Consider the following 27,895-nt stretch of genomic DNA (forward strand, 5'->3'; position numbering starts at 1 on the left):
GAGTTGTCTGTATTATTTGTTAAACACTGAGAATAAAATTGGATGGCTTCTGGAAACAGAAGGCTAAAACTATGAGAGAGCATAAAGAAAAAATTCTCTGATGGTAAATTGTAGATTGTCATGGAGTATTGCTCTTTCAGGTACTTGATCTAATTTTCTAAGGGATCCATTTTCCAGCCTTTGAGGCCCTAGGCAAGCAAAGTCTTAGTTAATAGAGATTCTCTCCTTTTTTGATGATCAAAGGTGTAGTCCGTTTTCCATAGTAGACAAAGGGGACTTGAACCTTGTGGGATTATTTTTGTTTACTGAAGACGTTATCACTGTTTTCTAGAAATGTCTACTATAGCTGTGACTTCAATATTATCTATTTTATCTATTTTACAGCCACTCGTGCTATAGTTGCTTCACAGTTTACAAACTTCATCTGATATTTTAATCTTAAGACTTCATATGGTAGCACATCTCTTGGAAAGACTGAGATTCTCTAGAGAGAAGGCAGGCCAGAAAATAATCCGTTTTCCATCTTCAAAACCAAATCAGTGCAAATTAGAGTTATACATTGCACAGGAAATTGGGTTTTCACTGGGACACTTTCCCTTAAATGGAAGCTTGAGTTTCTAGAGTCAAGAAAGTACCCTTGTCCGATTGTACTGTGGTGTCAGTAAAAGGACACCACTGCATTAGTGACACTGAGATAATGCCTCGTAGGTGGCCCTCAAGTTAGTGGGGCATGAAGATTAAAAAGGCAGCTGATATTAATGAATGAGTTTTGCAATTCCCTAGGAGCTTAATTTGCCCTTGATAAGTGTTTAGGAAAGTTATAAACTTTCAAAAATGGATCCAACTTACTCCAGCGCATTGTGTAGCTCTAAGAAGTAGGATAAAAGAACAGAGCCAGTCTTAACTTCATAGCCTTTTAACCAATGTTTAGAATATATAACCCTGCAAGTAGAGACCATAGTGATATTCTGTGCACATACTAAAGAATTGCAAGTCTAGTTTCTCAACTTGCACTAAAAGAGCCATAGAGGAATGCAGTGGGCAGTCCGTTGACATACCAGGGACAAGCAAGACTTGTGACAGGTCAGAGAAGACAGAATTAATGAGTGGGTACTCTAGAGCAGCTTAGTCATGCTTTAAAAACAGCATGAAAAGTAAGTTGGAGAGGACTCGCTTCCCAGAGAGACAACAGATGCAAGAGAGCCTTGACTGGCTGCCAGTGTGAAAGATTTTTTGTGACCACCTGTTTTCCATGCCACCAAAACTTATAAAGGTCTATGTTAGGAAAAGAGAGAACCTTGAAACGTTTTCTAACAAGATGAAACCAAGGAGGGTTAATTAGCTGTTTTCGACCAATTTTATAGGACCATTCAAAATGTAAAGTGCCCACTCATTCCTACACAGGATCAAGCTTCCCCGGATCAGAAAGTGAGACAGAAACTAAGTGATTTGTATCGATTAAGCACATGATAACGCCAAGAGCCTGCTTACCAACACTGAGAGATCCTGCCCATTGGTCCTGCCTTCTAAGAACCACCTGCTCTTCTAACAGGACACAGACACGAGCTGAGTACAGGGACTGAGTTTACAGGATTTGGCGAAAGCATCATTTCTCTCAAGTTTTTAAGAATGTCAGTTCTTTGTGTCTGTGACCGAGAAACTGCATTGCCAAATAAAGTGCCTTGAGGAACTGGAGATGAAAAAGAAATGCTTGTATTCCCATCTGTTGATTCAGCAGCTCTGCACCAGGACTTGTACAGAGCTGACAAATTTAAGTAAGCTTGAAATTTTTCCATCTCCTTATTTGGAGATTCCTAACAGATGAAGCTCAGCCACAGACAGCAGAATGCTAACCACGGCAGGGTTCGAGTTCCATTTGCACTGGGGACAAATCATTTTTGATCATTTCAACCTACCCCGAAAGGTTGTCAGGAGGAGGAACGTGTTCACATGACTGCCAAACACCAAGGAAGCATGGAAAATTCTATATACGGTATGATTCTAAAGCCAGGAAACTTATGGGCATCTGCCCCTCTGCTGTCGAATCACCCGTGGTGTACGCCCCACAAATCACCAAACAATTGAGGAGCGCTGGGGGAAAAATAATGCCTGCCTCAGTTTTCAGCTCTAACTTTGTTTTTTCTTTGGCCCTCTTGGACAAATGATGACAAGCTGTTGAAAATTCCCCCCCAAAGACAAATCTGTCAGCTCGAGAAGTCTGTGTGTCATCCTGAGATCCTAAGGTTTCACCAGCTTGGGATTTTTCCAAAGGCTGTAGAGCGTGAGGCTTTTGTGACTCTGTCTGTGATGTGTGGAGGTTGGAGACCATCTTTCTGCTTGTGCATTTGTCAGTGTGGGAACAGAGGTATACCTGCTTCATCTGAGACAACTCCACGCCAGCTTTCCTATGGAAATTTACTTCTAAAGAGAGACCCCATAAATCCTTTTGGAAGTGATCTTTTGTGATTTAAATAAGCATTTCTAACTTCTGTTCTGAAATTCAGAAGTTGATTTTTTAAACGCGTATTTAGCTCTTAAAGCAGATCCAACGTGGACCATATTTCCTGCATGAGCCTTCAGTTTGCACTGCTCTTTCAGTGAGCCTCTGCCATATTCAACTTTTCTTTCTAGAAATGTTTTTATACACGGAGGCTTGTATCTTTCTCTTGTCTCAAGGACTTTTGTGTCTCTTTTTTGAAATGCACATGGACTACCTGGAATCAAGTGCCCCTGTGAGCTATGTAGTAGGGAAACATTGCTAGCTGACCTTAGATGCAAGGCTACATAAGAGCCTGATGATCCAACTGGCCTGGGGAGCAGCAGGTGCCAGGACAAGCACACAGTTCTCCCGACCCCTGCCCCATATCCTACGGTCACCGAATACTGAGTGTCAGTAGCATCAGCATCACAGGCAAGCAAGTTAGAGGTGCAGACCCTGAGTCCTGCTCCAGACTTACAGAATGAGTCTGCATTGCAACCCGATCCCAGGCGATTCACACGCTCAGTAGTCTTGGAGGAGCCCTGCTCTAGGCTATCCGACTACCCTTAACTTTATGGACATATATGCCTGCAGCTCTGGTTTCCCATAGTATTCCCCACTTGAAGACTTCCCTGGAGGCATTGCTAAAACTGCAAGACCCACTTTCTTGAACACACTTCATTCCCACTTAAACCCTACCCCCAGCAGCCACCCTCTTCCCCCTCTGACAAGTTACCTTTTCAGTGTCTTCCGTTAGAATCCGTTATGAAGCCCCTCGTGTAAACAACATCTTGGGAGGGACGAGGATCTATTTTTGAAAGCGTGAAAGGGAGAAATGAGCCAAATGCGTTCAGCGGATGTCAGGCAGCACCGTGACCACGATCAAATGGGGGAGGAGGAGAAGGATGGGGAGGGGAGCCGTGGACAGGGACGGCTGGCCGCTCTCTTGCCTGTCACTAGTTTTCTTTGAAGCCCAGTCCTCCCTCTGGAACTGGCACTGCAGATCCAGGTCATTCTCTAGCTCCCATAGGAGAGGATGTCTCTGGGGAGATGCTTCTTGACTACTTAAAACCTAGAATAACCATTAAAAGTCTGGGATGTGGTTGATCGCTGCTCCCCAAGAGGCAAAGCACCACAATATTTGTTAGTCTTAATACCTCTGGTGCTGGGCGCGCCCTCCTTTGCCTACGGAAAACAGTTCTGAGCTAAGCAGTGGGCAAATGTGCCAAAACAAGCTTCCCTCCGCTGGCTATGGGTAGATAAAGACGACACCTGCTAGGACAGTACTGTCTGTGTTAGAGAACTCTTTGCGCCTCCTGGTGACTCAGTTGCCTGCCTGACACCATCATCTGTAACATGCTCAAGGGAACGGACGGGGCCATGTCGTGCTATAGATAGGGTGAACCATATATGTCTCCTGTGACGCCTGTTGTTCTGGTGTCATTATTAATAGCACTCCCCTTTCACTCTCAAAAGTGTCCCAGCCTGGATGATAAATTATACAGCCACCACTCTGGGTATAAAAGACACCCAGAAAAAAATGTGTTGGCTCTATTCCATCCCATAATTCTGACCACATGCAAACAATTGCTTTGAGTCTTGGTTTCCTCCTCTCCTCTTTCAGGGGAGAGTTGTGGAAATCAGCAAGGCATCCTCTCTGGCAAAACTGTCTGCTCACTGTCCCTGGATTGCATGACCAAGCCACATCAGTCATCCCAAGGGGATGCTCACACACCCCAGAAGGTGGATCTCGGCCGCAGGCGTGCTTCACTGATCTGAGATAGACACTGAATCAAAAGGGCATGTTTACACAGTTTCCTGGTCTTACCCTTTTTACTATGTCCAATGTAATGTAAGGCTTAATTTGAATGAAAATATGGTGATGTGGCCTAATATGCTGGACAGACACAGGGATCACGAGCACTGGGTCTTATTCTGCTGGCTGAAGGCTTAAACTTGAGCAAGTGTTCAGTTTCTTCTTTGGAACCAAAGCAAGGACAGAGCTAGCACACAGGAGCGTTCCAAGGATTAACCAAAAGAAATGCCTTTTAATGAACGTCACATGTGAGATAACTAACTTGACATAAATGTACCAACAGAAATAGCCAGTTAATTTTTTATAACACAAAAGGTCTATCATTTCCTTTGCTTTTCATCACTTGTTTCTCTTTTATGTTTCCTAAACAAGACATGTTTCCTACCAAGCTTCAAAATGTGAAACCATAATGTATTTTGGTTCTAAACATAGCAGAAAAATCTCTGAGTAACAGAATAGCTTTGCCACTTTTAGAAATTAACCAAAATATAAACACTGCAGTCAACATTGGGTCAAAAACATTGATACTGATTAAATTACTATTTTAAACCATCATTCTTCTACTGCTATCTGGAGATTAATTTATTCTTCATACAGAATATGAACAATCAGATTCTATGCGATTTTTAATTTTTTTTACAAACTCAGTATCTAAGAGAAAAAAATCATATAAAGGTATACCTTGAAATGAGTAAAAAGCACTAGTTTATATGATTTTTAAATGAAAACAGCAGAATACAAAATATGTACACTAAGGCTACACTATATAAAATACTGAACTCTAACTGCAAAAATAATCAAACTAGTTATGTTAAGATGATGCAATTATGAATGTTTTTAAAAAATGTATCTAGTAAAATAAAATAGAACATTTCCAAAAAAGGCACACATAAATTGCATGTTAATAATTTCAGTTAGATGCCCATATACAAAATATGTATGATGTAGGCATTAGGGCTTGACCTTTCGTTGAGGTGCAGGCAATCTGATCCAATATTAATTTAGGGAGAATTTGAGCCCTACCCACGTAGGGTAGGTAGGTAGTGTACTGCCCTCAGACTCCCACTGGTAAGGACTACATGGCAGCCATCTGGATGGTTTAGAGCTGGTGTGAAAAGTTCCTAACTGGGACCCAGGCAGGAAAAGGAATAATACTTCCTGGTCGTGACCAAATTCAAACCAGAGACCTTGAAACATCAAGCTTTGAACCACATCCATTTCCCAAGCCATTTAATGAGTCTGTGAGCTATCAATATTTATCAGAGAAACAAAGCAGTCTTTTACTTATTTAAAATATTAAAGAATATATGATTTCACAATGGTCTTCAAAATGTGTTTTAGTAAGTCCTATGGGAAAAGAGTCTAAATTTTAAATCAGACATACAGATAGGGCTAATCTTTTGAAGTCAGCAAGGCTTACTATATCTGAGAGATGAAGAAATTTCCAATTTCCCAGGTATGGGGTCTCCAAGTGCTAAGACCAATGTAATTCAGACTAATTTCACAACGGGGGATTAAAAAAAATTCCAAATACATTTATGGCATTTCTTTCAAGGAATTGATTTGGAACAGAAAGAACATTTAGGTGAGATCTTATGCTTTGATTAAAACCATCAACTTTTGAAAAGTATTTGCATTTCACAAATGTGGCATTTCATATCAGGAGTTCAGCTTTCGCTGGGAAATAATCTCCTATAACTAGTTTAAGACCTCTACTTAAAGCGTTAATTAACCTTAACAATAAAAAGGCAAATAAAAGCATAATAAGTGAATTTGTGAATACTTCCTCTGGCAATTGGCCAGAGAGCACGCAGCCTTGACCCGGTTTCTAAGAGTACTCAGGTTTAGGTTGGTTCAAAGAAAGGCACTTTGGAACAATGATGATGTTTTAGGCACTTGGGTCTCAACTTCCCTTGGGCATTAACCTGTATTTCTGAACAGCATAATAAATGGAGATTTAAAAAGCCTCTCCAAGAAATTGAAATAGTACTCTGTTATTTGCTTCTTGAAATCTTTTCACCTTTTTAATATAAAAGTTTAGTGTAAATTATACATTGTTTTTAATATTTTAAAAACCCCACTCAGACAAACTGACCCCCAAAGAACTTCAGATAAGTAGATAAGAATTTGCAATAGAACAGGAGGTATTTTGGATCATAAGACATCCCTACCTGCTAACAAGGGACTGTGGCCATGAGCGTGATCAGAATGGTCGTGGATTTCCCTTCCTTCCCTCTCTGTCTCTCTCTCTCTCTCCTTCCTTCCTCCCTTCCTTTTCCTTTTCTTCCTTTTCTTCTTTTAATTCAAAATCAGTTTTACCATAAAGTTTGTCTTTGAGCCTACACTTGGAGCCTTACAAGTTAAATTTCTACTTGAGCGTAATGAAACACATCTTAAATTTGGAATTGGAGTCAAGTTTTGTTCCTGAATGTTTGCAAGAGGGACTCTGGGCATAGCTTAATGATCTTTTCTTTTAGATTCTTCCCCATCTTTGAAACCTTTGCAAGAGTTCCTGAGTCCAAGAGAAGATTGCTGATGGCCTGTCCCTCTCTCTTCTGCCCCAAACCCTGCTCCTGGGGCAACTAGTAATCTCCCATGAAAATCTGGGGGTGTCAGCAAGTTGAATGTCTCTGAAGAGGTTAACCCAGTAAGAAATGTCAGCCAGCCACACCAGCAGCTCTGAAACGTGACCGACCGCTGAGAAACGTGTGGAAGTGGAGCAAGGGGCGGGGGGTTGGGCCAGTCATTCACCTGTACGGAGAGGCTGTCCCCCAGGAGAGATAATCGGTGGGTCGTGGAGCAGGACGAGGTACGATGGGCTGCTCCACAGCAGTCACGTCCCCTGAGTAGGATTTGAGGAGGGAAGCGTTTTTATTGGCCAGCATGGCTCTCTCATTCCTGCGGAATTTGGCTCTTCGGTTCTGAAACCACACCTGGAAGAGTGTCGGGAGGAGAGTGGGACACAGGGAGGGAGAGGGAAACAAAGAAGAAGAGGTTACATGAATAACGAATAACGTCCTGGTCGATGTTACCACATAACGCCTCCCCAAGGAAGAAACAGGACGGGTACAGAATTCTTCCCAGAACAATACAAAGATGCCACAGTCCTTCCCTGTTGGGCCAAGTTAGCGAAATACCCTGTTATCAGAGAAGACTATTACAACAGGACCCTGAGGGACTTCCATCATGCCCCCCAGAGATGAGATCCATGACCAGCCCACAAGGGAGCAAAATGTGGGTTACAATCCCGGTTGTTTTGTAATCAAGGAGAAGAGAAAAACCTCATTAGATGTCTGCCATGGATACAGTGACATTTTTAAAAGTCTTTTTCAAAATTCTCCAAAATGTGAAAATATCATCTGCTTTTGAAATAGTTATTGGACATTTAAAGAAAATTCTCCATCTCATCACTGATGCCTGTGGCAAGAATTTACGAAGCAAGTGGTTTATTTGGGAGGTGCGAGGAGCACCAGGGGAAGAGGGAGGAAGTTACAGCAAGAAGCAGCTAGCGACAGCATCCGCTACAGCTCATAACACATTTATCAAGTGCTGCTAAGGGCTAGAAATGTCCATAAGCACAATGTATACATTACTTCTACTTGTCGTGCCCATTCTGTACATTAGGTTTTACTTTTTCTATTTCAGAGTTGAAGAAACATGTTCGATGAGATTAAGTCATCTGTTGAAGTTCACTCAGATAATCAATGGCTAAGTTTCTGTGCTTGAGGACAGCTGGCTCATGACCATACAAGTCCTCCAGAGTGCCACGGAATTTCCTTCAATCGTTTACTCGTTCAAGAAATCTTTATGGGGTCCCTGCCGAGTTCCAGAGTCTGTGCTAATTGCTGGGAGTAGAGACATGAGACTAATTCTCTGCTCATAAGCAGCTCACAGTCTATTAAGAGAAGACAGGCAGGTAAATTTGAAAAACTGCAAAACAAGTCTTTTAGGTGCAATTATGGAAAACACAGGGCAAGGCACGGCAGAAAGACATTGTGTGGTGTGGAGTGGGACAGTGTTACAGCTTCTGGGAGCAACACTGGTGTAAAATACCACATGGCTGGTGCCCCGTGTGTCGTGCCTATGCAAGGGACAGGCAGAAATCAGGGAAGGAGAATCCGGTCCTCACTTTCTGGCTCCGCACACGCCCAGCTCTTTTGTTTCTCACATGTCCTTGGCATTACTATTTCTTTGATCATTTTAAATGCAAAGGGGTCTATCAGTGCCTTGCTTTATATTATCCACTGGTTCTCCATCGCTCACAGAATAAAATCAAAACTTCTTACCATAGAACAAAGGCTGTTCAGGAATTAGCTCTTGGTCCACCAACCCGGCCACGTCCTGCATCACTTGGACCTCATGCACTGGCCCTCCATCATTCCAGTTCCTACCCTGGGCTTGAGACTCTCAGATGCATCCAGTTATTTCCCACACCAAAGGCTCCCTCTGTCTGTGATAGTCTCCCCCTCTTTGTCCAGGTGTCCAAAGACTTGCTTTTTCAAGATTTGACTTTAATATCATCTCTTTTGTAAGCGGTTGTAGTGGAAAGAATGTGACTTTAAAATCTAATGGAGTTGGATCAAAATACTGGTTCCACTACTTTGAAATTTTGTCATTGAATAGTTATTTAGTGCCTCTGATCCTTTGTCTCCGAACCACACGGAGACAATAATATTCACAGGGCTGTCATGAGAGTTGGCACAGAATGGGTGTATTTAATATGTGTGTATTTCCGCCCCCTTTTCCCCAGGCAGATTTGATCATTCCTTCCTCTGGTCTATCATGAATTCTCATATATTCCTTAAGTATGGGAATCATCTTATATGTCATAACAGTATGGCATGCATATTTATCTTCTCTGTCTCCAGTCTACAGCACCCTTCAGGAGAGGGCCAGTGTCTTACTCATCCCCAGCAAACTGAAACGGTTCCAAGAGTATAATAGGTGTTTGATAGATGTTTGAGGGGGAGAAAAATAAGAGGAAAAAGAAAGAGGGAAAAAAATGAATTTTGCAAAAATGATAAGATATGGCCTCCATCCAAGAGGGTTCACAAACTAGTTGGGGAAATTGGCTCACATACAACTCAATATAATAGGTGTTGTGTTGTGATAAATGCCATAAAGAAGGCCAGGGTCAGAAGGGAACGGTGCAGACTGGGGAAGGGTAAACTTCATGGAGGAAGAATAACGTGGTGGAGGGAGAATTCTGTCCACACACATATGAAATGTCCACAGCCCCGAGAGGGATTAGAACATAGTAGGGTGAGAAAGGAGGAAGAGAAAATAGTTTCAACGTGTAAAAAAGCATTTGTCTATTGTAAGGGGGGAAAGACCAGCTCGCAAACTGCTCTTTCACATTAAAAAAAAAAAATGTCTCGCATTGTCCCATCCATGTGTCCTTATTTACAATTCAGATCACCAGGCCAAAGTGGTGTTTCAAGGTACTGTGGGTTGTTGGTCTAAAATTACTCATTACACTGCAGCAGGCCAAGCCTGGGGCACAGAAGATATGCGGAGTTTGAAGGGAGAGGAAGGGATTTCAGAGTGGAAATACAGAGCCTGTTTGGAGAGCTGTGGTTAGCAGCATGGGGGAAGAGGATGTGGGAAAGCAAACCTCAGGGCTGTGCTTTGGAAGGCAGAATCGAGACAGCACAACTGAGCCTTGTCCCTGCAGATCCCGCGGGTCACTCTCACCTGAGCTGTGAGGGGTTGCCAAGCAGTGCCGAGGGCCTCGCCTAACCCACGTGGGGTAGGGGTCTAGGCAATTTTCCCTTTTGTTGCTGACCTCTTGTTCTCTCCTGGGGGGAGCCCTTCTAGGTGAAGTCACTGCTTCCCTATGGGGAGAACTCTGGAAAACTTTCTCATCAGGCTGAAGGGACCCCCAGGACCCTCTCCATCAACTCAACAAGTGTCCCTCATAGTATACCGCACCTCATGGCATGGACACAGTTCTCACCTCAATGCCCTTTGGGTCTAGCTAAAGTCCCTGTCGGTCAAGAGATCTGTCACTTGCAGAAAGAAATCCCTCAAGTCCAGACTGAGCACAAATATACAAACAATAATTTCCTCAAGAAAACAAGACAGATTGGCCTCATCCACACCCACCCTTATCAAAACGGCAGCCCACCACCAGCTCTAGGGAAGACAATGGATCTTTACTTCCAGCAGAGAGAGCAAGGCACCCCGTGAGGAAGCATTCAGCCAGGAGACTTACTCATTCAAAGTCTACTCTAGGGCTTACAAGCACGAACTTTGCATATCTGCATTCAAATCCCAGCTGAGCCGCTTGCTGGCTCTGTGACTCTGGGTAAAATACTGGAAACTCTCTGTGCCTCAGTTTCCACATCTGCAAGGTGAAGAATTCTACCCACCTCACTGAACTGGTACGACGATGAAACAGATTAGTTCATGTAAAGGACTTAGAACAGCATTTGGCATATAAGGGTTCAAGTAGTGCTAGTTATTAGGTGATTATCATCATTATTACTAATCCCAGGTTGTATTATTTCAAGATGTCTGGATTGCAGTTGATGTGTCATGGCATTAATGTTAGAAAGGAGTGCTGTTCTCTCGCTACACTGTCCTGCATGCCCTTGCCCTTCATCGCTTCACAGAAACAAAATCATTCACTTGAACATGCTCATAACTCTGTTGTTAAATGCGAGGTCTTTGATGTGCTCATTTACACTCCCACCAGTGTCCACAACCATGTGTCTTTATAATAAATCTCTTGCAGGTTTGGAGCTCCCAAAATCGGAGAAGGAAATCTGAGGTAGGGAGCAGAGAATTCATCTCCTTGGCCACCCTAAAGCTCAAATCGAAAGCTGGGGTGGGAGGTGTAGAGTCAAATGCTCAGAATTACAATGTCTGTAACTGGAATCTGCAAGGGCAGGCAGCTATGAGGAGTGAGCTCGCAGCAGGGCATATTCTGCCCCCTAAAAGCTTAAAGTTGATTTGTAAAAATACCATGCTGGGTCACCTGCGTGGCTCAGTCGGTTAAGCATCTGCGTTCTGCTCGGGTCATGATCCCAGGGTCCTGGGATGGAGCCCCACGTCGGGCTCCCTGCTCAGCGGGGAGCCTGATTCTCCCTCTGCGTCCTTTTCCCTCTGCCTGCCGCTCCCCCTGCTATGCTCACTCTCTCTCTCACAAATAAATAAATAAAATCTTTAAAAATAAAAACACAAATACTATGCTGCCCAAAGAAACACAGTTAGGATCTGATTCTGTCCTCATGCTGCCCCTTTGTAATCTTTCTTAGTAGCAGCTCCTGTGGGAAACCAACGACTGGCATTTTTGAACAGTCTGCGACGCGTGCTCCTGAAGCAATACTTTGGTTACCTGCACTCTGGCCTCGGTGAGGTTCACCCGGCGGGCAAGGTCCTCTCTCACGAAGGCGTCTGGGTAGTGTGTCCGCTCAAAGACGCGCTCCAGAGCCTGCAGCTGGCTGCTGTTGAATGTCGTCCTGTTCCTCCGCTGCTTTCTCTTTTTCTTTTCCTCGGAGTTCAGCTGATCATCTGGAGCAGAAGAAATGGATGCTAAGGAGCTAAAGTCACGTCCGGGTCCCCGTTTGCACTCCTCTGCTGAATATCTACAGTAAGAGATTGTTTCCTTTGCTCACATTCTTACATCTCTAGTGTTAGAGCCAAATGTCACATTCAATGTGCAGATGAGGACAGGCATCGGTGCTCTTGAGTCCACTGGCCAAGGATCCCCGGCAGTTCTGAGGTCTGGCTGCTACTTCTAAATCTGGGACCAGACCTGAACTGACAGGGAGACATTTCTTGCATGCTCCTTGAAGCCTGTTTTGTCAAAGATGACTAAAGGAAAATCTTACTCCTACCCATGTTCTCTGGACTTCTGTAGAATGGGGGAAGAAGAGTAGATTGCCTTGGACCTTCTTTGTCTTATGTTATATTATGTTCATTTGTACAGTTTCATAACCAGGGAAACCAACTATTCCCTGGTTCCTTCTCCTCAACATACCCATGTAAACACAAATGCAGGAGTTAGTCAAACTGATGAGAGGGAGTCCTGTTTTACCACGTGTTCTCCTGGAAACACCAAGTCATTCCTAACTGCATTTGCTCAAGGCTCTGTGCTCTTGCTAAGGCCAGCTTCCAAAGCCTCAGCCTAGATCAGGGATGGTGCTCCCACACCATCCACCCAAGCCAGCATTGGCCTGGGACTCGCCCGATGAGAAAAGAAGTACAGGGAACCAAACTGAAAGATCTCTGAAACAGTTTCACCCAGAAACTTTGGGGAATCGTGACCCCCAAGGTTTCACCTGTCAAGATCCCCCCCTCGTTTTCCTCTCAGTTCCCCCAAAGACATCTTGGCAAGTGGCTCATCCAGCCTGCCCAAGGAAATAAGAGAGTAACTCGCTCCAGTCCTGCCACCCGCATCAGCGCAGGCCGGAATGATGGATGTGTGAAGCTGAGCAGAACACCAGCTGGGCCACCGTCACCAGCAAGACATCCCTGTGAGGCCTGGACACTGCAGAGGCATGTGGCGCCCAGAGATTTATAGCGCAGAGGTGTAGAGGCCCAAGACACATGCTTGGCCTGGTGAACTGGACTTACACTTCCAACAGCCCTCCCCTCAGACTCTCAGCCCAAAGAAAAACAGGAGGAATGAGAGTGAGGATAGAGGGAAATCGGGGTTTGGCCCCTTGCTCCACACGTAATAGAGAGTAGCTCTCAGCCATTTTTTCCATCATGTGAGCTCTCCTGTTCCTCTCTGACTATAAACACACAACACACTCAAGAAAGCAACCAGGGGCGCCTGGGTGGCTCAGTCGGTGAAGCCTCCGAATCCTGATTTTGGCTCAGGTCTTGATCTCAGGGTCCTGAGATCAAGCCCCATGTTGGGCTCCAGGCAGGACATGGAGTCTACTTAAAAAAAAAAAAAAAGCAACTAGCATGGATCATGAAGTCCTAGAGAAAAGTGATACCTATCCGAGCTGTAATATTATTATTATCACAAATTGAGGGCATGTTCTAAATTTGGGTGTGGATTCAAAGTGTAGCTTATATCCAGGAGCTCCTGGCCCAGATCTCTCAGTGCCTGACAACTGAGGTCTCCAAGTGGTTTTGATCAGAGATCCCTTTGTCATGAGTGCTGCCTTCCCAGAACAGAAGCTTAGAATAGAGACTGCGCATTTCTTCTGGATATTTAAAGCACTCAGATAGCATGGAGCACTGGGTGTTATAGGCAAACAATGAATCATGGAACACTACATCAAAAACTAATGATGTAATGTATGGTGATTAACATAACATAATAAAATAAAAAAAAAGAATAAAAAAAATAAAAATAAAGCACCCAGATATAGTAAGCACTTGTTGAATGTGCAACTTTTCTTGTCTTTAGAAAACTGTTCTTGTTGAAAAAATCCATACAATCTCAATCCCATTCTTCCCGCTAAGAAGGTGCTGACACTTATTCTTTCAGTTTTAGAGTCATGTTCACAGTTGACCACCTCCCTGTTTTTTTTTTTTTTTCTATTTGTGGTATCTCTACCAGGAGCCTTGTGTTGAAGAAGTTGCTGTGACACTTTCAATAAGAATGTCAGATCTGCAGCATCCTGAGAATGGAGCCAATTTAATTATCATGATTTCTGGGATCGATCAAGGCCTGGAATATCCCAGCCAACATCCTGATTATACCACTATTCACCTATCAGCAAAATTCATTTACAATTACATCCACACTGGAATCCAAACACCTGGGGTCAAACAGCGCTCAGCAGTGGCCTCACATCTGTGTTCTCCTTCGTATTTAAGTATTTGGAGGCTTTCCTGTTGTTTTCATTCTCTTTCCCAAATCTTTTTTTCTACAGTTTTATCTGTCTTGTACTTCAGGTCTCTCTAGGTCATCTAGGCCTTTTTGACAGCACCACAACATATATTTCATGCTCCTATTAAACAGAGTTCTGGAAAAAATCTGTAGCTTCCATACCTGCCCAGGACTGAGACCAATTAGACAGATCCTAGGCTTTTATGTTTATTCACATAAAGGAAATCTCTTATTAAGCCAATCCTATGATTCATTTGCCTCCCTCAGAGAAAAGTCTTTCTCAGGTATAGCCACAAATTCTAAATCCTTTATGCTGTTTTATGAACCTTTTCTTTTTGTACTACCAAACTGTGATCAAGAACAAGAGTATATTATGTTTTGTTCTTAGTCCTATAACCTGCTACATAATCTCTTGGTAGTTCTTTGAAATCTTCCACCTTTCACTCAAATTCCACCGACTGTCCACCATAAACCACCAGCTCCCCTGACGTGGGAGTAAGGGAAATGGAGAATTATAGTTTATGACACAGAATAAATAGCTATGATGACCTGAAATGAGGCCAGCAAAAGCTTCCCAGTGAATGTTCTTGTTGTTTTTAACAAAGGAAAACACCAGTCCAGATCATGTTGAAGGTGAGAAAAGACACACAAATAACAGGGGTCCAAGGAGTCTGGATCTGGCAAATGTCCTCCTAAGTGCAAGTATAATGGAACGAGACAATGAGCGGGCAACAGAGACAGCTTGAGCGGCAGCCCTTGGGCTTGGCTGTCTTTGCTCATAACCACAAACTGCGTGCTCCCTGTTTTCCTCCAAGAACACAGAAGATGGGACCCAACACAGTCTCCTGGGCAGCATGAGAAGAGACGTCAACATCTCAGAGATTTACAAATGTGGGGCATTGGAAGGGCCCGTGATAAGCACTTTTTAGCAGATTCTGGATGCTGGTTGAAGAGAGGGGAGAGAAGGCAGTGTGTTTTTATCATTGGAGGAGGGTCATCTTTCCGTAAAACCAGTTACAGAGAAGGTTGGTTTTAACATATGCTGCCCAAGGATACTGATGTCCAGTTGGACGTTGGGGAGCATCTCATGCTTTGGAATTCTGAAGTGGGTAGGAGTCACCAAGCTGCAAAATAACCACAGAGGACTGAATGCATTTTTATCAAAATCGTAATATTTCTAATCCAAGGTGTTTATGGATTTTATGAATGATTATGTATTTTTATGTATGTTGTGGATGATTGAGTAAATTGCAAGTATACAGTTATGGCCACGATTTCTAATAAAAACCAGCAAAATGGCCTTGTGAGCAGGTGTATTTTCACTTGGAATCATGAGTCATAAAACATTGGCACCAAATGAAGCCAGAGAAATTGTCTAATTCCACCCTCTTATTTTATAGATGAGGTAAATGAAGCCTCGAAGAATGAAGCGACTGCCCCCAAATCACAATACCAGCTGTGCCTGAGCCAGAGCAAGAAGCCAACACTCTTAATTCCACTCCAGTCTCAAGTGCAAATGACAATAGTCATGCGTATGAAACATATGAGATACAAATAAAAAACCATGACCCTGGGGAAATCTTATGGGAAATGCAGGTCTTTCCATATGATTTATATAAAGAGGGTCTAAGATAGAGGGTCCATGTGTATCACATGTTGTCATTCCTACCAGAAGAGTCATTAAAAAATGTAAACATTCTCATCTGGAATAGCTACTTTGATCCAGATGTTCTTGAAGTTCCTTTTTCAATGGCCTCCATAAGTCTCTGCTTCATCAATTAAATATGTGCAGGGTGATTTTTGCACAGTAGCAAACCCCATCTCCCATCTTCTCTCCACATCCATATTTACTCCTTCACTTTCTTAGGACACAGTTCAAAATCTCTGTTTTCTATGACACATCCTAAATTGACCTCCTGTAAGACTTTGCCGATAACTTCAATCCATACTGATCTCTCCATTCTCCTAATCCCTACATATATTTTAGTATGTAATCAAATACTTTAAAAAGATTATGGATCAGTTCTATCTGTGTCAATGTTTTGTCACCTCGAAGCACTCCTATATTCCTGTAGAAATGATTTAGGGTCTCTTGATAAATTACATGACAATAAAATCTTGAAACAATCATGGTAGTATTGTGGCACAGAAGCAGTCCCAGAAAATTAGAACTTTGGTGATTCATCTGAAGTTTTAAAGGGCTGAATAATTTCTGAATTCCAATTATTCTTTTTAACAGTCCATAGCAAATAATTAGGTTAACAGTATCGTTTGTTTCTGGATAACTTTACCTGTGGAGGAAATAACTTTCACCATTTCTTTTTCAAATAGGTTAGTCATCAGATGTAGAGATGGGAGAAGCTGTGTGGTTCTGATTCCTTTGTAAATGCAGAAATTTGTCCTTCATTTTTACTCCTCCAAAAGCAGCTCCAAGATAAAGGAGGGGTTTAAACAAGCAGAAACACCGGTGAGAAAGAGATGCTAAAGAGAATGGCATTTGTAATGGATCGGGATGAGAACACATATGAACACTGCTCCAGGTAAGAAAGCCCAAGTCCTACGTGTGATGCCCCGTGTGCGTTCAAATACAAGTTAAAGGGAACAATAGCTCTGTCCTTGGCTCCGGGCTGGAATTCACTGTGGATTCCACATCTGGCTGCCAAAGCTGCACTGAAGAGTGGGTGGAGAAGACAATGTGAGGAGGGCCATCCTTAAACAGGAAGACCAGGTAGCACGCAGTGACCCCAGCTCACTACGGCCTCGCACTTGCTAGGCAGGCTTCAGTTAACTCCCAAAGACCCCGACCCTCTTCTGCTCTGCATCTGGTGGGAGAAGCCTTGGAGATTCCAAATAGGTCAGCCAAATATAATTTAAAGGTACAGCAAAAACATATTTTAGGAATAAAATCTGAAGAAAAATGTGTTTCGTATGCCTGAGTCACATCAATTTGGAAAGAAATCTGATGCAAGAAGATAAAACGCCAGCTTCAGTAGCAGAGACCAACTACCACATCAAAGCTTGCCTTCTTCCTTTTGGTTGAAAACATGGCAGGCCAGCGGATCTAAAGAGCAGCCCGCTGATCATTTTATGGGCATTGAAGAATGTTTTCAAAGGAACTTACATTGCACAACTACTTACTTTAATGGGATTTGTGTGGTTCGGGCCCTGCAACCTTTGGAAAATTGAAGGGAAGTATAATTGCAAAAGCCACTAAAAACTGTTTAGCTTTTATTGCAAGGCCTATGAAAAGCAGCAAGATACATCTGTGGCATTCATTTGAGTTTCTTTGGCTACACTAAGCTCCAATTGCAATTAGGACAGCATCCTTTTAATATGTGCTCAGATAAATGGCACATGGGTCATTTAACTGGGATAACTGTTGCAATGTGGACCGAGCTTAGCACATCACAATGACCAAAGCCAAGTTTAGCAGCACATCTGCACCTTCTCAACAGCATACCTGGGATCCTCCACCACTGAATCCCAGCAACTCTCAAGACTGACCAGGTCTCTGCCAACGCTGATGCCCAGCTATGCGGGTGCATCCTCACATTGCAGCTGCTAGACCTTGAACTTCACATAATGGCCCTTGATGTGCATATTTCTTTACTGTCAACTTGGCAAATAACACTATTTATTTTTAGTCAAGTATCAGTCTTAAGCCTTAGAAAATAGCATGAGAACACCTCAAATGTAATTTTGGGGACATACGTCCTTTGGAGAATAAAATGCTCTTAAAAGCGTGAAATATTATTTGTAATAGTTTTGACACCCAAGTTGAGTCAGTAGCTCCATGTAAAGCTACAGTGGTTTTATGTGGAGATAGCTCAATGTTGAGCTCTCTCAGTATAGCTGACTCTCCTTGGAAAGACAGAACCCCGAAGAGTTTGAGGTATCCTCATGGGACCTGCCCTGCTTTGGACTCTTCGTCTCACGTATTTCCTTGCATCTCTCCAGGACAGATACTATTCCAGAGAGTCAAAACTCTGAATCACCTTATCTACTTTAACTCTCTTAAGACGTTTATCTGAAAGCATTCCTGATTGGAACCCCTGAGGAGACCCAATATAAAGCGAGCCTCCTCATGCAGTCCCATGCTGGAACCCTCACTCTCTATTTGCATAATTTCCCCCATGCTGGCATCTTCCATGTGACTCTGAGTCTATTTTCCACGGTAACCTCGGAGTACAAAGTGTATGTTTGCATTCAATGTTCAATAAATACAAATTAGGGATCAGATGTAGAATATTTATATATTGGAATTATTATTATAGGAGTTCAATTGCTGAACAAATACCTTCTCTTAGATGAAAAATAAAATAAAATTCTGGCTTCAGATATGTAACCTACCCCCAATTTCTCTATGGATGAATCCCTTATTTACCTAGTTTCATTTTCAAATGTCAAAAAACAAACAAACAAACAAACAAAAAACCCAACCCGGAAAATGAGAATGTTCCCATCAGACCCAACTAAACTGCCATTGGGAAATGGGCACAGTGGAGGGGGGAGTGGAAGGTGAACTGGCTTGGGAACCGAACGGGATGACCTGCACTCTCCCACAGGCCCTGCTACTTACTGGCTGTGTGGCCTTGGGTAAGGCACCTTCCTTCTCTGAGCCTCAGTTTGCAAAACAGTAAAACGGAAGTAAGACGACCTACTTCCTATGGTCATTTGACAATGTGATGAGCACACAGCAGGCATACAGCCTGGCACACAGTAGGCATTTGGCAAGTGGCGGGTTTCACAACCACCACTGCTGTTATGGTTTCTCCCCAGAGACAGACTGCTCAAAACCACTGCTGTTGTTTCTTTTTTTCCTTCTGTTCACTGTTGGTATTTAATCAGTAAGATTTCTATCACAGCATAACTGCAGAGAAAGTGAGAAAACCACTCACATATGTGATATGGCTTTGTTGGTTTGATGGACTGCAGGACTGAGATCTAAGAAGCTTGACAAATGAACAAAAGCTTTAAAAGTCGAGATCTGAGATATGGTGGTTGATCCAAAATTGTACTATAGAAATCATGCACAGACATTTGTCTGAAAAGCCCCATTTGGGACATTTTTTGCTGCTAGTCAACTCCTGGCTTTCTAACAAGACAATTTGCTTTTCTCAATTCAGATTTTGGGGTAACATTCAGAAAGCAGGCAGATTCTAGACTCAAAGACAGGTAAGCCATTGGCACCTTTAACAAGTAATCTCACTAGAAATGAATTAAAAAAAAAAAAAAACATGAAAAAGGAAGAAGGCCAAGGGCTAAAGCCAGGCTATGAAAATTCAATGATTTCCCAGCCTGTGTGCCTTGGGTTGACTAATTTGGTTGCCACATGTCTGAAAACACAAATCTTGGGTCACATTACTCAATATTTATTCAGTGACTTTTTTTTTTTCTGAATGTCTGAGCACTTTGGTAAATGCCAAAGGGATAAAAAGAAAACCAAGAAAGGCAAAGTTCTGGGAAAAGAGTGAGTTCTGACTGAGATTTTAAAAGCTTTCTAAACTTGCCATATTCCAGGTGTGTGGTCCCTATGAAAGTACTGGTAATTCAAGTAGGATTACAAACAGAGCTCTAGATGAGCTGTAAGCTCCTGCCTTCTGCTGGTGGTGTCTCTCCTTTGTAGTGAGACTGTTGTCAGTTTGTAAGAGACACAACATCAATCTTGACATTAGCCGCAGAAATTGGTGTCTTCATGGGAGGTAACCACCCTAAGTCGTATTTTTTAATGATTCTTTTTCTTTTTTTTGGTAATAAACTTTAATGTTCTAAAGAAAAATCTGGGGGAAAAAACAGGTTTAAAAAAGCAAAACTGAAAACAGAGAGCAATGAAAGAGATGCACATAGTTAATGAGGAAGCTCAGCTCTTGGAAGGATAGCAGTGATGCAACAAGACTCTTTGTTGGATAAAAGACAATTGAGAGGCTATTATGAAGGCACTTAAATACCTGAGAAGAGAGGCATGACTTTCACTTGCTCAACTTTTTCATCTCAAGTTGTTTTTTCTCTCCTTTTTTTCTCCCTTTTTTTTTTCCATCTTAAGTTTTAACTATAGGGCCAGAAGCCTACAGCACAGAAAGCCACAGGGAACAGAGAATTCAGTTTTCATTGCAATAAGAGATGGAGCCAAGGTAATTCTGTAATGACACTATATAGAGTAAAAGAGGGGCCTGAAGAGAAAAATAAAGCCCCTTGCAACTGTTGCTCCTGTCTTTGACATCAGACCTATATGAAGACCCGAAATATGCTAACATGGTCAACATAAGAAGCTTGGTTTTTAAATGACGTTTAAGTGAAAGGAAATTAAAATTCTCTCTCTCTCTTTTTTAAGATTTATTTATTTATTCAGAGAATGAGTGAGAGCATGCACCCAAGTGGGGGCAGAGGGAGAGGGAGAGAGAGAATCTTAAGCAGACTCTCCGCTGAGTGTGGAGCTGGACACAGGGTTCATTCCTAGGACACTGAGATCAAGACCTGAGCCGAAACCAGGAGTCGGACGCTTAACAGACCGAGCCACCCAGAAACCCCTAAAATTCTCTTTTAGGAATAAGAAAAGCCAAAATGTAAACAGTGATTTAAAGCTTAGTATTTTTTGGAGGAATAGGCCACACGCTGTAACATCTCTGAATTTCAATCTTATCTGTAAAATGGGTTGTAAAATGTAAGATATAAACAATGCATGTTTTTGAAATTGTCACAATTAAGCATACACATTTCCTTCTATTTTGTTTTAAATTCTATTACGGAACAATTTTAGACAGGGCTTCGGATGGGCGATCAGGAAGCTCAGATTCTAACCCAGCAGGATTACTGGTCAAATCGGTGATGTTAGGCCTCAGGGTCCTTACTGGCAAAATCACAAGTTGAACTAGGTGACTAAGATCTCTTCCAAATCCAGCATTGTGGGTTTTGAGGATTGTTTTATATTTTCCGTACCTAGCCCAATGGAAAACTTTCAATAATTGACTGTTTAAGGCAATGTCTGAATCTTGTCCTTTTGTTGTTGTTGTTGTGTTTTTGGTTTTGCATTGTTTTGTTTTGTCTTCGTTTTAGAACACCTTTGGCTAGACGATATATTGGATGAGGACTATACTCTCATTACCCATGACTGGAGAAAGGCCCGGTGATTGACCTGTTCCTCCATACCCAGAGCACTCTACAGAGATCAGTCTCCAAGCTGGAATCGATGTGACTCTTTATTTAAAAGAATTTGTTCACCTATAAGCACAGTCGAAAGAAAGAGGAAACCTGAAGGTTTCTATAAGACTTTAAATTTAGCAAACAGCAATGAGAATACCTGCTATTTCTTTTCCTTGACTTCTTAACCATGGGTTAGCTGACTGTAGCCTTGCTGAAAACAGTGTCTGTATCAACCAGCTTAGGCTACTCCCCAAAGTGGCATCACTAACAATGGTCACACTCAATCCTGACCTATCACCTTATTCATTCATTTGAACAAATAGTTATTGAGCATGTGTGGCATGCTGGGCAAGTAGGCACTCTGAGAAATACAGAGAAACATGACGTGTAGTCTGCCTTCAAGAACTTTATAACTGGTGTGGGGACAGAAGTCACAAATACTTGAAAAGTAAAGTGACAGTAAAAAAAGACACCCCAGTAAGGGTGGCAGCCATCAGAGCCAATAATGGGCCAGGGAGGAGGGCGGGGACAGCAGCATGGGAGGGAGGTCAGAAGACAGTCTGCAGAGGCTTTCTCTGCCCTATTGAAGTCCAGCATCCCTCTCTCAGCCTCACTGTGGCCCACCCTACTCTAGTTGTGCTGCAGACAGTGCTGACATTTTCCTTGCTTTCATTTCTATTCTTCTTTAGTCTTGGTTCTGCCTAACAACACATCCTAGGCCTTACCTGTATCCATTGACTCTTTATATCGATGGCTCCTTGTCCTCCCCCAAGCCTCAGTTTACCTGTCAGCGATTTCCAAGGACCTTCTCTGATCACCAACCAGAAGCAGCCTTCCCCTCATGATCTTCCGTCCAGCATCTGAACCATCTGCCTTCTAACAACACTTCTGACCAAATGTGATTATTGCTTCTGACCATCGCACTAGAATATGAGCTCCATGAGGAACATCTTCTGACTTGTTAACTGTGTGTCCCAGCATCCAGCATTAGTGCTTGGCACATTTGAGGCACTTTTCTTAGAATGCAGAATGAATATGTTAATGGTGCTTGGTGGAAATGCCTATTTTGGGGAGTGCCTGGGTGGCTCAGTCAGTTAAGCATCTGCCTTCAGCTCCAGTCATGATCTCAGGCTCCCTGTTTGGTGGGGAGTCTGCTTCTCCCTCTTCCTCTGCCTCTCCCCCTGCTCATGCTCTCTCTCTCTCAAATAAATAAATAAAATCTAAGAAAAAAAAGAAAGAAAAAAGAAAATGCCTTTTTGGCACACCCTGGTCAATCACATTCAGCCACCAAACCTGACAGCCCCTTCCGGGATGAGTTTCTGGAAAGTCTTGGCACAGAAATTTTCCTGAAATGAAGGTTTACTGCATTGTTTATAAGACATGTAAATTCCAGGAGTATGTGTTATCCAGGTTTTTCATGTACTTTCTCTGTGCAAGACTTTGCATCAGTAATTATCTCCCCAAATTGAAGGCAAGCCTTGAAGGCAGGTGAGCAAAGCCTGTAGAATGGAGCCCCATACTTCTTAGCAGCACCCAATAAATGTTTGGCTTTGATAATGATGACACATACGGAATCACTGACCATTTTAGACATGTCCTGGTGCAGTCATCTCTATGTGCCAAAAATTATGTTTAGCTTCAGGTTGTATTTTCTTCTAATTAGTCATTTCTAGTCACTATGTTTTCTGTTCCTTTTCACTGGCAAAGGAGCTTGGGCAAAAGCCGGCTACTTCATTCTCTAGCATACAGCGACATGACTGCCTGCCAACCACACCTAAACCTTAATTATATAGTGATTTCCTCTCCAAGGATGTGTGACTATTTTAACTACTAAGGAAGCTGATGCACTAAGGTCATATGAGGGGGAAAAAAAAACGTTTTGGGCAAAACACTCAAAAATCCATGTGAAATAATCTTATTCCACTGAATCATGTCCCCTGTTGTTGAACAGCCCTAAAGAACTCCTTGTCAATAAGTGATTCTGTCTGCCTGGAGTGGAAACCTATGAGTAATCTATGTGTCACTGTGACTCATGTCATGGCCACCACTACCAACTCCCCATCATCTGAAAGTTGGCAGGAAGAATTTGTACTGCTCAACTCATAACAGGCAGAAGCCAGGATAGAGGAAAGACCTAATAACAAATTTTGTTGACTGAAAGAAAAGATAATCAGGGGCGCCTGGGTGGTTCAGTCAGCTGAGCTTCTGATTCTTGAGCTCGGCTCAGATCTGATCTCAGGGTTGTGAGTTCAAGCCCAGCATTGGGCTCCATGCTACACTTGGAGTCTACTTAAAAAAAAAAAAAAAAAAAAAAAAAAAACAGAAAAGAAAAGAAAGAAAAAGAAAACCAGAGGAGGATAACCAAGGGTAAGAACAATGGCTTCTAAGTTTCCACCTAAATGGTTCTCTTCCTCGGCATCTGTTTCCAATGTGCCGTCAGGGCCAATGCAAGCATTCTTCCTTCCAGTTCCATGAGTCTTTTTATTTATTTTTTCAGATGTCTCCTAGTTTTAGATTTTTTCAAATTTGTAAGTTACTTCCCTTAAAGGACTTTGAGAGCAATATGTTGAAGCAAGAGGAAGGACAAACAGGGGTAGGCTGGTCTGTCATTCCACCATAGAGCCATTCCCCAATCACTGATAGAACTTTCTTTTGCCAACTTTCTTCTTCTCTATTCTTCTGGGATTCCAATTCAAATGGCACAGAGTTTAATGACCTGCTTAACTTACTTCAAAGCCAGCACCTTTAAAATAAAGTATCTTAGGGATAAACAGGAAGACTTTATGAATTCAGGGGACCCCTATAAAAACATATACTGAGGGGCGCCTGGGTGGCTCAGTTGGTTAAGCGACTGCCTTCGGCTCAGGTCATGATCCTGGAGTCCCTGGATTGAGTCCCGCATCGGGCTCCCTGCTCGGCGAGGAACCTGCTTCTCCCTCTAACCCCCCTCCTCTCTCTCTCATTCTCACTCTCTCAAATAAATAAATAAATCTTTAAAAATAAATAAATAAATAAAAAATAAAAACATATACTGATTAGGAGGCTAGGTGGGAGAAGAGATTTTGGAAAATCAGATTTTATAAACAAAATATTTGCCATAAGTTGGTTAAAGGAAAGTATATATATATATGATAGTGGATTTAGGCAAAAGTGGGAACATCCTAAATTACATATTTACAATTTTTTATCTAGCGAAAGAAGGAGTTATTTTTTTAATTAACATATAATGTATTATTTGTTTCAGGGGTACAGGTCTGTGATTCATCAGTTTTATACAATTCACAGTGCTCACCATAGCATGTACCCTCCCCAATGTCCATCACCCAGCCACCCCATTCCCCCCACCCCCCTCCTCTCCAACAACCCTCAGTTTGTTTCCTGAGATTAAGAGTCTCTTATGGTTTGTCCAAAGAGGGAGTTATTTACAAGGAAATCTGCTCCTTTTTTGCTATTCAGACATGTTTTGCAGACCCTTACTGGGCTCCTTTGCTTTATTCACTTGGTTATATCTATACTAAGGTTTTCTAGGGATAGTGATCATACCTCCTTTGACAGCATCAGTAAAATTCTTCCTTTAGTAAGATCTGTTAATCCGGGACTGACTTATTATGATTACGATTTTCCTTCCCTGAGACTTCAGTTTCAGAACCAGTCCCAGCTCTTCCCAAGGCCAAAGGGGCTCTAGCTTTGCTGGCCACTGTGGATGCGTGATTACCAAATAATATTAGATGATTTCTTGACTGGAGAGAACCCATTTTTTTAATATCAAAGATTTTCTCTAATTTGTCATAGCCCCAGACCAGATTTACACAATAGTGATTTTATACCCTTTCCCACATTTTCCACAATTCAATATTTTAAAAAGTTTTTTCATAGAATTTTATCATTAAGACAACTTTATATAATGGTTGGGGGAGGGCTCCAGCAGATTAGAAGTCAGACAATGTGGATTTTCATCCTTTCTGTCCCTAAAAAGTCAAGTAATTTTTTTTTACCCTAGTGATGTAATCTTAGGAATGTAACTTTGGGGGCACAGGGGTGGCTCAGTCATTAAGCATCTGCCTTTGGCTCAGGTCATGATCCCAGGGTCCTGGGATCGAGCCCCACATTGGGCTCCCTGCTCAGCGGGAAGCCTGCTTCTCCCTCTCCCACTCCCCGTGCTTGTGTTCCCTCTCTCACTGTGTCTCTGTCTGTCAAGTGACTAAATAAAATCTTTAAAAAAAAAAGAATGTAACTTTGCCGGGGGTGCCTGAGTGGTGCATTCTGTTAAACATGTGACTCTTGGTTTCAGCTCAGGTCATGATCTCAGGATCTTGAGATCAAGCCCCACGTCAAGCCCTAAGTCAGGGTCTGCACTCAGCACGGAGTCTGCTTGAGATTCTCTCTTCCTCTCCCTCTACCCCTCCTGCTCATGCTCTCGCTATCTAAAATAAATAAATAAATCTTAAAAAAAAAACACAGGTAACTTTGCCAAATGGGTTTCCATTTCTATTGCTGTCAAATGGGGCACTGCATTAGACTGTTTCAAACATCTCTTCCTGATTTTAACTTACAAATTCCTCTTCAAATACTTGACCAATGGATAAATCTATACTCCTGCAGAGTAAACAACAACATATTTATTTATTAATTATCTCCACTTTTATAATCTATTAATTTAACAATGGATTAACTACAGTTTATATAATTCCATGGTTACAGATTTCTATAGTCAAATGAGTAATGTTCATGATGTTTTAAATAACGTTACTGATGATTTCTGTGGCTATCAGAGTTATTTCAATGGTATGGATGCTTATTTTCTTTCAAGTAATTTTTAAAGAAAATGATCAGATATGGCAGTTATGCAAACAATTGAGAAGGCAGCAAAAATGAAAAACAGCTTTGCAAAGTTCTGGAATTTTAAAATAATTTGACCCTGAAAGATGGAGGACATATTTCTCATAAAATGTCAGTGTGCATGTGTGTGTATGCGGTATGTGTGGGTGTCTGTATGGGTAGATGTGTGACTCAGCTCAGAGAATCCTGGGTTGAACTGTAACAGGGCTATAAACATGAGAACTAGAAGCAGACCCAATTGCCCACAGGGAAAAAGACAAACCTGTGGCACTGTGAAAGATCTTACTTGTTTGGGCTTTCTGTAGAGCCCACTAACACTGCTGCGGCCTATCATCATTACCTAGTGTCATGCCAATTCTATCTGGTAACTCACTTTGACATATCAGTTTGTAGGTAGAAGCTCCCAGACAATGGCTCATGTGATCAGTACCAGCTGGAGTGAGCTGCGAGCAAAAAAAACCAAAAAACAAAAAACAAAAAACTCCACAGTATTTTAAATAGATATTTCAGATGTTTAAAATTTAAATAAAGCAAGGCAGAGTGCGTACCATTCCAAGTGAAGTCAATTGCCAAGTTGTGCTGGTTGGTACTACCAAGTACCACATCAGTGCAGTCATAAATTGATGCATAATGCAGACATGGAGGAGGAAAAGTGGCAAAAAAAAAAAAAAGAGTGAGAGTGCATTAAAGGTGAATCCCTAAGGATACTCTTCCATTAGACTCTGAGAGCTTACAAAGTGACACCATCCCACTCGGACCCGAGTAACACGTGAGCCTTTGGAACCATTTGCAATATATGTTTCAAAGTCCAGACCAAAGCTACTAGGTAAGTTTTATTGGTCCCTCTAGAAAGCAGTTTTTTGACAGGCTGGAAAAATAATGTTACAAAGGATCCAGTAACAACAGAATCTAGGCCTGTTAGTTAGATTCCAAGTTGATGCCTCTTCCAAAAATAGAGCATCCAGAAAAACAATATATTCCCCAGACTAAGTGAGGAAGTCCAACATTTAGGCTTAAGAAAAGTTTGGTGTATAGTCTATTATACACAGGGTGAAGATCTGTTGATGCAAATCTGTTTACCATTTTATTTGTTTCAACAAAGACTATCTTAAAGGTGAGTTTCTCCAAGATCATCCCTTGTGGGAGCTTAAAACAAAAGACAGGAAGATATATGTCACTGGCTTTCTGAAGTCTTTCCTGCCGCTCAAGGTTCCTTTAAGAATACAGTACAGCTGAGAAGGCATGTTTGCATACATGCAGTCCTGTACAAAGACCGCAGTGACCGATGACCAATGAATCAATTACACCTCGTGCACCCTACATAACCTTTGGAGATGATGAATATTTGGAGTGTGTTTTTGTGGTCTCAAGCCAAAAGTTAACCACAGCCTAGAGATTGTTGAACCTCAGGAAAATAACTAGAAATCTATGTTTCCCACTCTATTTTCAGTGCAGTCAGAGAGAACAGAGTTCCATTAGAGAGAGACAATGTAATTGTGTTCATAACTTTTGAGCTGAAAGTTTGCATTTATATGGTGCCTTTCTTCCAAACATCATAAAACACCTCATGTATGCTATTTCACCTATATTTCAAATCTCTTTATAGTAAAAGAAAAGAGCACAATACAGTTTTAACAAAAAACATATTAATAATTTAATAGTGGTTAGCAAAACTAAGCAAAGTAACATTTATTTAATTTCATATATAGGGGAAATTAACATCTGGTAACATTCAGAATAAAAAATGATCAGTAGATGTGTACCTTATTTTTAACCTTTAATTAAAATTTTAATTTTGGGGTGCCTGGGTGGTGCAGTCGGTTGG

The 27,895-nt window shown here is 42.0% G+C and overlaps 1 protein-coding gene across 4 annotated transcripts in view; it reads right to left on the bottom strand.

The window, feature by feature from the left end:
* PRRX1 (paired related homeobox 1) overlaps nucleotides 1-27,895 on the bottom strand; it is an 80,285-nt gene that overhangs the window by 12,060 nt on the left and 40,330 nt on the right. For 2 of the 4 annotated variants that reach the window (XM_045877473.3, XM_045877474.3), the window contains exons 2-4: nucleotides 11,635-11,810; nucleotides 7,047-7,228; nucleotides 3,216-3,287 (exon numbers count right to left, since the gene is read on the bottom strand). In XM_045877473.3, the coding sequence (XP_045733429.1) occupies nucleotides 3,233-3,287; nucleotides 7,047-7,228; nucleotides 11,635-11,810 (413 nt within the window). In that variant the 3' untranslated portion in view covers nucleotides 3,216-3,232. The remainder of the gene's footprint in view (nucleotides 1-3,215; nucleotides 3,288-7,046; nucleotides 7,229-11,634; nucleotides 11,811-27,895) is intronic. The other 2 variants (XM_064594335.1, XM_045877472.3) reach the window with 1 other exon arrangement.

Source organism: Mirounga angustirostris, unplaced genomic scaffold (assembly GCF_029215605.1).
Source record: "Mirounga angustirostris isolate CCGP_5_RB_7025 unplaced genomic scaffold, mMirAng1.0.hap1 SCAF_6, whole genome shotgun sequence".
NCBI lineage: Eukaryota > Metazoa > Chordata > Mammalia > Carnivora > Phocidae > Mirounga > Mirounga angustirostris.